Source organism: Marmota marmota, unplaced genomic scaffold, assembly GCF_001458135.2.
Source record: "Marmota marmota marmota unplaced genomic scaffold, marMar, whole genome shotgun sequence".
In the NCBI taxonomy this organism is placed as follows: domain Eukaryota; kingdom Metazoa; phylum Chordata; class Mammalia; order Rodentia; family Sciuridae; genus Marmota; species Marmota marmota.
In genome coordinates, this window is record NW_025999924.1 from 4,289,451 (window position 1) to 4,302,973 (window position 13,523).

Below are 13,523 nucleotides of genomic sequence, written 5' to 3' on the forward strand. Positions count from 1 at the left end.
TGTATTATATATATATATATATATATATATATATATATATATATTCATTAATATAGTATATACATACTCTAGAACATTCTTCATTCTTAAAAGGGAAAGAAAGTTTGACATATGCTACAAAATTGGTGAAACCTTAAGGACCATGAAAGAACTGAAATAAGTAAGTCACAAAAAGAAAAATACTGTATGATTCTACTTTTATGAGTCAAAATCATAGAGACAGAAAACAGAATCAGGAGCGAGGGGGAGAAGGGAATGTGAAGTTACTGTTTAGTGGCTACTATTAATATACTATTAATGGGTACTATTAATATGCTATATATATTATATATAATATATATATATATATATATATATATATATATATATATTATATATATCAGCTTTGCAAGATAAAAAGGTTTTGGAGTTGGACAGTAGTGATGGCTATATTGTATGAATGTATTTAATACCACTCAATTAGACACACCAAATGGTTAAGACAGTAAACTTTATGTTATGAGTATTTTACCAAAATAAAAAATGAAAAAAAGAGCACATATATTGATATATTGTATTGTACTGTATTCAATATGGGGAGAAAAGATTAATGAACTTAAAATCCAATACACAAGACAAATTGTAATCAAGAAACAATGGCATCTACTAGGTTCTTTATTGGTCTGCAGAAGGTGCTAGCTTAGCATGGACACAGAGATAAGGATATGGACATTGTGAACAAAGATGGATGTACAAAAAGAGGTGGCCACGTACTTTAAAATTCCATAAAAGTGCTATGGAGTTAAGTGGTCCTTAAGGTTTTACCAATTTGAGCTGAGTTTACTAGGTGAAGAGAAATTTGAAATGGTAACAAGAAGATATTCTAGGAAGAGGAAGGAAGAAACAAGGTTTCTTCTTCAATATATGTCCTCTTTTTTTTTTCATTTTTTATTTTGGTAAATAAACTAAGAAGGAAAAGTCTATCTGGCTGAAACCGAGATCCAATGGCAGGGAGTGGTAGGAAATGATGCCAATGAAATAGCTATGTGGAAGTACATTATCCGTCATGGACAGTTTGTATCTCATTCTAAACCAATGGTCTTGGTCAGAAATGAGTTTCAGAGTCACTTGTGCAGCTTTGAAAATATACCCATATTTGCCATGGGAAATGTGGCTTAGTAGGTTAGCGTGGAGTCTGGGTATAGTGATTCACATATGCTCCCATAAGCACTGACAGGACATTACTAAATTTATTCTTAAAATAAAAGGAAAGGAGGAGAAAAGATAGAAAGTTCCTAAATGTGCCAGGCACAGTGGTATCTGACTTTCCCAGCTACTCTGGAGGCTGAGGCAGAGGATTGCAAGTTTCATGCCAGCCTGGGCAACTTCACAAGTCCTTGTCTCAAAATAAAAAATGAGACCAGTAGAGTAAAGGACGGAAAGCAAAGGCAATGGGGAATGAAATTGATCAAATTATGTCATGTGAATGTACAAATATATCACAATGAATCCTACTATTATGTATAATTAAAATGTACCCAAAATATTTTTAAAAAAGAAAAGTTCCTATGTGACAGTCTGGATTAGGACAGTGGCACTAGGAAGAAAGGAGAGGAATAGATTCGAGAGGCACTGAAAAAGCCAAAGTGATAGGATCTTGTGGTTAGTGAAGGGGGATGGGTGAAAGGGAGAAATCAGACTTGACTCAAATTTCTATGTTAGATAATGGGATGATGGTAGATCCACTAACTGAGATAGCAAATGTTGGCATAGCTTCTAAACATGATGTCTAGCAGATTGGCTCTCAAAGAGTAGGTGCTCAATAAATGTTTGCTGAACAAATTTTTTTAAAAAACTAATGATCAGACAACTGTGGATGAAAAAAAAATGAGTAGGTAAATGCAGGCTTATATGATGGGCTTTGTTGACTTTGGAAAAATCTTTTCATCTGGGGATAAGTGGAGTACGAGTTTGCAGAAAAATATATGCAAAGCCAAGGGTGGCATAAAAGAAAAAAGTATAAAAACTGGAAAGTATGGGCTGGGTTCCAGAAACAATGTATGTTTCCCTTTGCCTCTGAAATAGTGAGAAAGAAAGTTATGTGTATATAGTGGCATCATGATGTGGTATATCTGAAATGGGGCAGGGAAATTTTTAATTACTTTAGGAGGCAAGTTGAGTCGTGACTTTTGGATAGGGGTCTTCCATGATCTTTAGGATTGTGTTATTTTGAAATAATCTTACACCAGCAGTGAGATAGAATGGATTGGGACAAAAAAAAATCTAAAGCAAGAAAGGTCAGTTAGAAGGTTCTAATGAGATGAGAAGCAAAAGAAAGTAAGACATTGAACAAGGATAGTCAAAAAAAAAAAAAATGGAAAGGCAGGAGTAGGTTCAAAAATGAAATAAGAAAAAAGTCAGCATGCATGACCTGACCCTAGACTGAGATGATTGAAAGTTAGAGCTAGATTCATGGTAAACCCTGAGTATGAAATATTTGGTTGTAATGAACATAAATAATGATGTCAGGAAAGTGAGCGGTTTCAGGTGAAGATAATGATTTTGAGCACTGGCAGGATGTCCACGTGGAGAAATATTTTGGGTAACTGGAAATGCAGCACAGCAGTTATCACATGGACTGAGGCCAGAAATTTATATTTGGGAACCACCAAACATGTGATGAATGAAGGAAGTTGTAAGAATGGATAAGTCGGTCAAGGACACAGAGAACATACGCATGAAGAAACTTATGGGGACTCATTTATTCTCAGCTGAAGAGAAGAAGAGGTGCAATCTGGAAGAAGAAAGAGGAATGGTCACAGAGAGACAAGAATAATCTAGAAAATGTATCTTTCAAAAGATAGGGAACAGAGCTTCAAAAGGAAAAGGGGAGTAAAATAGGGTTAAATAGAGAATGTGAGGTGTAAGAAGACTGAGATGGGGAAGATTGGACTGCTGGCATGTGAGGAGGTAAGAGCAAGGATGCACGTTAAAGTTGGATTGTTGGGTTGCAGAGGGCAAGGCATGTGGAGGCAGGAGGAGGCTGAGCACTTCCATATTTCCTCTGATGCTAGAGTCAAGGTTATTAGTGGCATGTCTCCTGATGTTATTGCCCTTTGGTTTTAATGAGATCAATGTCTCCTTCCATATATGGTCAAATAACATTCATTGAAATAATAGGGCAAGAAAAACTATGGGTGCAAACAGAGTTTGGAACCTTGAAATCTGAAACTTCATTCATGAACATCTCCTGCCTGAGAGCATGGGGTCTCAACAACTTCCAGCAGTGAGACTCTCATGGTTAAAACTGCCATTTGGCATGACATATATGTGTCCCAGTTTTGCACAGCAATTACCTAGATACCATAACACCATTCAGTGAACAATCCTTTCTGGCACTAATTTGAATATTACTTTAATCAGAAACTAAATTCCCATGTAGATTTGTGTATATCTTTAAAATTTCTATTTCATTCCATTTTGTACCAAATGTGCTGGTTTGGAATTGGAATTGTCTTGAATTCCTGCATTAATTTGAGGAGAACTAACATTTTTACAATATACAGTCTACAATAAAGAACTTTAAGTGTTCTTACATGTCCCCCAGTGCAATATAATTATTTTTCATATAGATCCTAATCTTGTATTTTTTTTTCAATTTATAACTGCAATTCTTTTTTTTTTATTTTTTATTGTCAGTGGTATTATTCCACACATTTTAATTGTGAAAGTGTATGTATAAATAAGAAAGATGTGCCTTCTCAGATGAAAAATTAGCATTTAAAATAAATAACCTAAAGCAAATTGAAGTTTGTAATAACATCTGACCCTACTGAGCTGATAAGTATGTACAAAAAAATCATTTTAGATAATATCATCAGAGAAAACAAAAACAACTACAAAGCATGAACACTGTTTGTTTTGCTTGTCCATTGCCCATCTAATGCCCCTTACATAAGATGAACTGTGACTATTTAGAGTCAAAATGTAGAGTCAGTTTCCTCAGTCCTGGTCATAACCAGTGAGAGCTCCATTTTCCCATCTAGTAGCACACAAAGCCTGAGTTAGACTCTGGCTCTTTCCAGAGAAAAACAGCCCTTTTCATCTATGATGCAGGAATTAAATATCATTCATTCTCCTTGGCTACTCTGTCCCCTCCTGAGGGGCTGCTGGGACAGGGTAAAGGAATTTGTAGCTGTTTCAGAAACCCCCACGGTAAATCACATTCACTGAGGACAGAGTATTATCAGGCTAGACACAGCCATGAATCAGAGAAGGTTTAGATTTTGCCTTTCCCTTTACCTCGGTCCTTTGAAACTTTTCAGTATGAATAACCTAATTAAAAATCTTCTAGACAACAAGTTGGCAAACTTTTTCTGTAAATGGCCAGATAGAAAGTGCTGTAGGCTTCACATGCCATATGATTTCTGTTGCAGCTACTTCACTCTGCTGTTGCATCATAGACAATAAACAAATGAGCCTGGCTGTGTTTCAATAAAACTTTATTTACAGAGCTAATGGTGGGCCAGATTTGGCCTGAGGGCCACTGTTTATAGATCCCTATTTTCTAACTGCAAATTTCCAAGCCATTACTTATTTTTTAAAACAAAAGCACTGCACTAGTCTCCACAGAAATAAGTATGACAGGGTGTGAAGCCCTGAAATGAACAAAAAGGAAGAAAAATCACTAAAATGACTTCTTACCAATCTCTTGATAATGGTTCTGAGCACAACCATCATTTCTCTGTCTTATAAAGCACATTGGGATTGCAGTGTATAATAAACACACATATTGCATTGCAGTGTGGTCATTGCTTTGGGGAGGAAGAGAGAACTGAATGGTAAACCACTCTTATTAGTAATGGCAATATTTGCTCTAACTTACCAATCTTGCACTGCATTGAAGGACTCTTCATTTGTGATGTCATACATTAAAATAAAGCCCATGGCCCCACGATAATAAGCTGTGGTGATAGTCCTGTATCTTTCCTGGCCAGCTGTATCCTAAAAAAAAAAAAAGAAGAAGAAAAAAAAAAAACAATGACAATGTCTCAGAAATAAGGCAAGATAGTTTTTGGAAATGATTAATAGTTTCACAAACCATCATAACAGAGAATCAGAAATGTATATACAATGTAAAACTGTTTTTACAGTCTTGTTTTTCCTTAAGATTTTCATGACAACTAGGCAATACTCTGAAAAATTCTTTTTTGGGGAAAGATGTAGCTCAAGGTGTCTACTTCATATGTTCATTTCCATTAAGCAGCATCTAACTATAGGAAATAAAAATGGAAACTATACATGTCTAAAATTTGTGGATCTTTAGTTTAAAACCAGAGGAATATATTAGATTCTTCCTATGTTGTTTATTGTCTGTACACTAATGCAAGCCACTGTTCAGAAAAAAAGGAAATTTATAAAAATATCTGTGCTGACATTATTCAACAATAAAATGAGAATAAAAATACATGCTGTGAGTGGATTTTGAGTCAGACAGCTGAGTTTGAGTTCCTTCTCTTGCATTAGATAGCTAAGGAAACATGATCAAGTTTCTGAACCTCTATAAACTGAACCTCTCTAAGTTTTAGAACGCAAGTCAAGGTTACAGGAACTAATTCATGTATAGTGGTTCCTACACAAACAGTGGTTAATAAATGGCAAGTACTGGCTGTCATTCCTGAGATGTGGGGAGGCTGGCTAACCCAAGATAAAAGAGAGCAGCTTGCACATACAGGGGTTGCATGCCGACAAGAGAGTTGTAACATTTATATCTTGGAATCAGAGGCAGACATGTTATGAAAATGGCCCTTATATATCACATATACTGTAGCTGAAGAAATGTCTCCTCAATTCAATCAACTCTCGCCTCTTTGTTCTCTCAGAATCTGAGATATCATTCAGAATCTGAATGCTCTTTGGTTTTCCCCTTTGTCACTTCCCCTGGAGACTCAGGTCTAACTTCTCTTTCCTTGTTCTCTTTAGGTGTTTAGCATTTTGGACAAAATGTTATCTTTCTTTCTGATGTCAGCCTGGATCCTCTTTCTCCCCTTATTCCCAAGACGTCTCTTCTGTATGCAAAGTGCATTCCAGCTCCCTCTAAGATCTAACAGGCCTTGAAGGGAGAGCTAATATTTACCATCAGAATGAAGTAAGTCTCATAGAGTCATTATTGGTAGCTGCTCACGTTGGATATGGGGCTGCTCCCCCACAGTCACCCTCCTGCTTGGCTGCTTCCACCCCACCATGGCAAAAGGGCAAAACGCATAACCATTCACTATTTCTCACATGTGTGACATATCCTATTAGACTCTGTAAGTTTAGAAAAAGATGATCAAGGATGTTGAGGACCAGTGAAAGATTACAGAGAATATGGGGTATGAAATGGGACTCAAAATTAGCCATCAGTGTAGATTTCCATGAAGCCAACAATAATTATATTCTACTCTTGGAACAAGAATAAGTCTGGGCTAATGATAAGATTTTTGTTACACAGTATTAAAGAAAAACAAGGTTTCAAAAGTAGGATGAGAACAAATCACTCTACCAAAATAGCAGAAACAAAGCAAAATTAGTGGGGAAGATCTTTTGGAACATACTTCCAATGGCAGAACATAAAAAGAAAAGATAGATTTCAGTACTTAAAAATTCTTGAATATAAAAAATGTTATAACATTTGAAAATGCATAACATTATAAAATTGAGGTGACAGTAAATCAAATGATAAATTGAGAAATAGGTTTGTATTATTTCAGAGACAGCAAAGGTTAAGATCTTTAATATGTAAAGTGGTGTCAGAATCCAAGGAGAAATATTAAATATTCTAATGTAAAAATTATTTATGAACAGTCACATAAATGGTAATTAGTAAATAGAATTCATTAAAATAAAGCCCATGGCCCCATGATAATAAGCTGTGGTGATAGTCCTGTATCTACCATAATAGTAGAAATGCAATGCATCCAAATTACATTCCAATACAATAGAAATTACCTGGCAATTATTTGAATATTTTATTGTACTTTGCTTACTGTTTTACAAATAATAAAGATGAAAATACAGATGGTAGAGATGACATATTCCATTTGGAATAATTGGGCCAAACACAAGGCAGAAAGAAGCTGATATTAAGCTTATCTGGATGTTTTCAGTCATGATTATCTGGATATTTGTATTCATTAAATTTAATCTGGTTAACAGCATATTTACTTTACTGAAAAAGAGAATGTGGATAAAATACCAAAACCAAATTCCCAAAGGCTGCATTTCAAAAAACCAGGTATAATCAAGAGATTTTTCAATGTTTTTCTTTTCTAGGGAGCAGAATCCCTTATAAACCAGTCAGTCTACTTAAAAATTTCACCACATTTGGCTTGGATTACTATTTTCCAGAACATATTATCTATAAATATAATCTTCTTATTTTTGTAATTTTTTTTTTTCTAATTTCACCTCCTGTGAAGTAACTTTAAATGGCTTTCCTCTTGGTCGAATATCTTCTGGTCATTGACTGAGTAACAGGGGCACAGTCTCCATGCCTACTGCCTTCTCTATACAAACAGCTTTCCACTGATTTATCAATAAAGGACACAGCTAATGCACTGCAGACACTGCTAAAGGTGACCTAGACCCTTCCTGTCAAGCATGTTTTCAAACACAGACACTGAATAATATTGTGTTGGAAAACTGGCTTGCTTGCTTTCTTCCTGACCTTTTCCAGGGTGTCCCCTTTTCATAAGATGTTGACTTTATTGTGACAGTAAAGAAACTTCTTCTAATGTTACAAAATGTATCAATATCACATTGTGGGTGTGTTTAATCTTTGAGAAAGCAGAAAGAAATCAAGGCTCCATTATATTGTGATTGAAATGTTATGGGAAGCTGCTAGAAACCACAGGGTTGGTCAGCTATTACATCAAAATTTAAAAAAGGTGGGGAGGGCTAAATAAGGGAACAGCTTTCAAGAAAAATATATACAAGCTTTTAGAAAGTACTTAGCTCACAGCAAGAGGCCTGATCATCAACATCATTCTGATTTGAACTCAGAAACATAATCTAATTGGAGGTATTTGTCACCTACTTCTCTCAGGGAGAATAAGAAATTATACCAAGTAGGGAAAAGGTAATAAGAAACATAAGGGGGAAAATTCCTTCCAAATTAAATGAAAATATAAAGAATAAAACTAATCTAATAAACAGACATCAAGTTGACTCTATTGGTTTGGGATTCTAAAAACAATTTCTGGATTACAAACTCATTAGTATTTTCTTCCATTATATCAGGAAGAAAATAAGTCAGAAAAACACTTCATTACATTTGACATTTACTAATGAGGACAGAAGGTTATATTTGAAAGAAAAGGACATTTTATAATGTCAAGTGCCACTGATATAACTCAACGGGAACAGTGTCAGAAGATAACTGATTAGAATCTGCCTCTTCTCATTGTGCTCAGGAGACTGGCTCCAAACACTGGCTTGCCTAGCTTCTCTCTGCAGATGACTATAATAACTGGTGGTGATACCTGCTGATTTTCTATCAATACAAGCATATAATGATTGAAAAACACAACTGGAAATCTTTTACAGAGAAAATGAGTGAAATAAATGTGACCAAAAGATTAAATTTTTCTTCCATGAGCGATAGCTTTCTTTTCCCTCTTTTTAAAGAAAAATAAACTCACTTTAGTTAGTTTAAATATTTTGATATCCAAATCATGTTTTCAGGAGAAATTTTTGGCTTTAAGGGTAGGTTTGATTAGCAAATAATTGAATATGTGTCAGGAAAAGAACTGTAAAATGGAAAACAGTAGAGCTTGATAAATAGTAGCCAGGAACTTTTTCAATTAAAGTTTTGGCATTTATGTTTTTGTCTTTGCCTTCAAATGTCTTCCTCAATGGAACTTTTTAAAGTTCCATTCTCAAACCCTTCTGACGTCATGCAGAGATAATACACAGTTTTAAGATTGAGGGAACTGCTTTCATGTGTAATGTATGAGTTATATTGTAATTTGTTTCTTGTTTTAGATTTTAATTATTTGTGTATTGCATTAAAGGGAAATGGAAAGAGCCATTACTCAAATAATATCACCGAAATCAAAATACACTCAGTGACTGTAGAGAACGATAAAAATAGATTGAAGGACAGAAAATTCTGGTGCATGTTTAAACAGGTAATTTTCTAGGTGGAGAAACCTTGTTGTTCATCAATCAATAAAGTAATTTAAATTAAGCTAAAGAAAATAATATGTAATAAATTGGGGAGTCAATAGAAATAGAGGGCTGTAACCCAAGACAGAAAACACTTTCACTATTGAGTTTCTTTGGACAGAAAGATGTGAGGTACAATAAGTGGTCATTCAGAGTACAAGCAAGTGGTTAGTTCTTAACTAGTACTTTGCTACATTTTACCTGAAGAAATTGTTTGGAATTATCAAAGAAAAATTAAATTATGCTAAGTAGAGTTTAATATTAATTCTGATTTATTCATTTATGCATTCAACAAACATCTAGGAAAGTTATTACTCATTAGGGACCATGGCAGGAACATGATAAACTTATTTTATCTCTTCTAGGCATATATTGTATGTTTAAAAATTCTACTCCTTAAAGAATTTTATTAATCATAACATCATATTTCCTACATTTCCACAAAGGATTAACGTTGTGAAGAAATGTTTCTAAAGAACCAGACAAAACAGCAACTTAATATTGTATTGGAGACAATTGTAACCAAGATGAGGCCTCTAATTCGTGGTTAGTATTATGGGTTGCATTATGTTTCCCAAAGAGGTATGTTGAAGGTCTCACCTCCAAACTGAATGTGACCTTATTTGGCAAAAGGGTCTTTGCAAATGCAATCAAGTTCAAGTGAGGTCATACCAGATTAAGGTGGGTCCTCATCCTATGACTAATGTCTTCATAAAAAAATAGAACATAGTCAGAGGAAGCCCAGAGAAGGCCATGGAATAGCAAAGGCAGAGACTGCTTCTGTAAGACCATGCCAGTAGTTCCTATGTAAGTTCTACCATAGCACCACAGACTAGAAGAGCGGCGTGGACAGAGACAGCAAGACTCTGCTGACACCTTAATTTAAGATTTCTATCTTCCAGAGCTGTGAGACAAAAAAAAAAAAGAAAAAAGAAAAAAATCTGGGGTGTGTGTGTGTGTGTCTGTCTGTCTGTCTGTCTGTCTGTCTTCTGGTACTGGGTGTTGAACATGCTAGGCAAGACTCTACCACTAAAATAAATAAATCTCCAGAACCTTTTTACTTTTGTAAAAACATTTGAAAAAAATTTGCTAAGTTGCCCTGGCTTGCCTTGAATTTCCAATCCTCCCATCTCAGTCTTCCTAGTAGCTGGGATTACAAGCATGCACCATCATCATACCTGGTCAAACTTCTGCTATTTTAAGCCATTCGGTTTGAGGTACTTCATTATAGCAGTCACTATACCCAGTCTGCAATCTTCAGGATCAGGTTGAAACAATACAAATTTCATAGCTATCCATACATCTCTTACTATGCTACAGAAACACAAATATGGAAAATTATAAGCAGTCTTAGAGAGAAGTTTAGTCTCATTGTGAAATCAGGAAAGATAATGCTAAATTATAATACTCCCAGTTAGGTAAAGTTGTGTTTAAAATGTGGTGTGATATACCTTGTTTTTTTAAAAGCTAGATTATCTATCTATTGATTGATGTATCTGTATCTACTCTAATACATGTTCTTCTAATGTCATTCTTATTAGAATGACAGAACAGTATTGCTTGATGGAACAAAAATTATACATTAGCTTAGGTTGAAATTTCATCTTCATATGATTGAGATACTGTTTCAAAAAAACATTTAAAATCAAGGTTAGTGAGACAAAATTCCCTCAAAAATATAAACAATAAAATGTTGATTGTTATACATCATTTCTTTTGTATGATGTAATTTCCCTCAAGTTCTATTTATTTTTTTATTTCCGTAAATAGGCATAAAGCAGCATTAAATTTAGTCTTATAAAAATAGGAAGCAACATAGGAAGCTTAAATATTTTATGATTTCATTTTGCATATTTATTTTTGGAATGAAATAAGAATTTTTTTCCCTTATAGCAGTTAATCCTCCTTTAAAACAAAATTTACAAAGCACTTTTCCCTACTGATCTTGTGCAAACAGCCAATGCAAATTCATTTACACACATTTTGTTATACAAGCATCTGTAAAACAAGCCCAATTTCGGAAGATAACATTAATAAACCAGCTTCTAAACAGTTCTTGGATCAATTAAAGAGTTCTCCCTACCTATTGTCCTTTATCCATCTTCTTCACACCAGCAAGATTTTATTGATCAGATTTTCCTTGTCATGATGTTTAGCTTTGAAATATCAAAACCTCCATTTTACAATGGCATCCACTTCTAAGTAAAACCTAATAAAATCAGTCCAAGGCAGAAGGATAAAACTTGACCTATTATTTCATGGCAGTGTTACCATGGCAATTCATCTTTCCTAGCAGAGAGGAGAAGCCATATATAGCTCTTTTATAGGGTGCCTTTGACTCCACTGTCAGTAATACTCTGACATATCTACCAATTGTATGTTTTGCTCATGAAAGTTGGAGACACTTTTCAGTAAATACTACTTAAACACTCAGATGAACTCTCTTTATGACCTTAATAAAATTTACAATCAAACCACATAAAGGCATTTCCACTCATTTTATTTAAGTGCTTGTTTTCTAAGAATGTTTAACACAAAGGCAGGGCAAGTCATCGTTTCTGCTTTCTTTCTAATTAATCTTTTTGACCTATTTCTTGCCAGTGGGATTTTGATTATGCTCAACTTTTTTCAAAATCTGGGACATAAATACTTAAATGTAAGCAATTTAGAATTTATAGTCAGGGTTGGTGATGGATTTTTTTTTTCCGCAGAACACAATTGAAATGCACACATCTTATCAAAAGTGCTATACTTTTAAGGATAACAGGCTTTTGAGTGGAATTTTTAGAGTTGTTCTAGAAATTGGCAAGTAAGATTCAAAGTAGACCCCTTACAAAGAGATGACCGCTTTCACTCACACAGCCATGAGCCAGCTGACTGGTGAGAAGTGTCTGCTTAAGCAGTAAAATTGTTCATCCCATTTATACAGGAGTGTTTGCTACCTGGACAGAGAGAGCAGGACTGAGTAGGGGAAGCAGTGGAGAGGCCTGAATTCCCCGGTTAGCATGATGGCTAGGTTATGTGAGTTTCCCATGGATCAATAAACAACACAGGAAGTAGCTATAGTTGAGACATTTTGCCATTCATTCACCTCCAAGAGAACTGTCTCTAAGATGAGGTGTGGGAAGCTATGAGGTATACTAATAAGGGCAAGAGGGAGGTGAAGGTTAGTCTTCCAAGTCATGTGTTGTAGGAGGAAGGGAACTGCTGGGCTCCCAAAAGATTTTACACAAGGAAACCACCATCAGATGCTTGTCAGAAACTACGAGCTGGAGGAAAGGCTTCCCTGAAGAAGCCAAGAGAGACTTACAACTGCATGTCTACCTAAGTAGAGTCACCTCCTCTCTCTTTATCTCCCTACACTCCTTCTATCCCTCATATTGAAAGAGCAAGAAACAGAAAAAAGAAAAGCAGAAAGGGTGAAAGGGTGGATCAAACTCTTTATTGCATGAGCAGTATCTGGGAATGTAGCCAGATTTACAGTAAGGGATATGAGTGTAAAATTGGATATGACAAGGGCATTTCAAATTAGGCACATTGGTCTTGAGCCTTTGGTTTTGTTTTTAAATAACAGACTTTACATTTTAAAGCAGTTTTAGGCTGAGAGTAAAACTGAGCAGAAGTACAGTGATTTCTCTTATATCCCTTCTCCCACACAAATATAATTCCCCCATTATCAACATTTCCCACCAGAGTGGTACAATAGCTTCAGTGGATGAACCTGTAACAACACTGCATTATCACCCAAAGTCTGTGGTTTTCGTAAGAATTTATCGTGATATTATACATCCTCTGGGTTTGGACATGTCTGTAATGACATATGTGCACCATTACATCACCATACAGTCTCACAGTCCTAAAAATCCTCTATGCCCTGCCTGAACTTTTTTTTAAATAAGAGACATTTAAAAAAAAATAGTGACCGGAAAGTGATGGGATTTCTTCAGATCCTGGTTTGGAGATGGACATGGCCACCAGGCAGAACACGACTGAAAATATTGAAGTAATGCTAACTTATACTTAAACCTAAGAGGGTTTAAGCTTTTCACCAAACCGACCACCAATGAAGCATTGCAACATGAAGAATGTAGATTTAAGCAGGGCTTCACACATTTCAAAGCACATTCAAGTGTATCATTTCACCTACCCATTCTGAGGGTTAGACCATTTCACACACAATGAATAAGAACTAAAGAAATATGGTACCAGTTCTAAGTCACAGGACTGGAAAGTGACATGGGCCATACCAAAACCCAGCTTTCTGCACACATTCAAAATCTAGTCATTATTCTGAATATTAAGCTGACTATTGAGGAATTTAGGTTTTGTATATATAT

At 35.2% G+C, this 13,523-nt stretch overlaps 1 protein-coding gene across 2 annotated transcripts in view; it reads right to left on the minus strand.

Moving 5' to 3' along the window:
• The window catches only part of Rab3c (RAB3C, member RAS oncogene family), a 254,568-nt gene that overhangs the window by 118,148 nt on the left and 122,897 nt on the right, over positions 1 to 13,523 (minus strand). For both annotated transcript variants that reach the window (XM_048800017.1, XM_015497368.2), the window contains exon 3: positions 4,865 to 4,983. In XM_048800017.1, the coding sequence (XP_048655974.1) occupies positions 4,865 to 4,983 (119 nt within the window). The remainder of the gene's footprint in view (positions 1 to 4,864; positions 4,984 to 13,523) is intronic.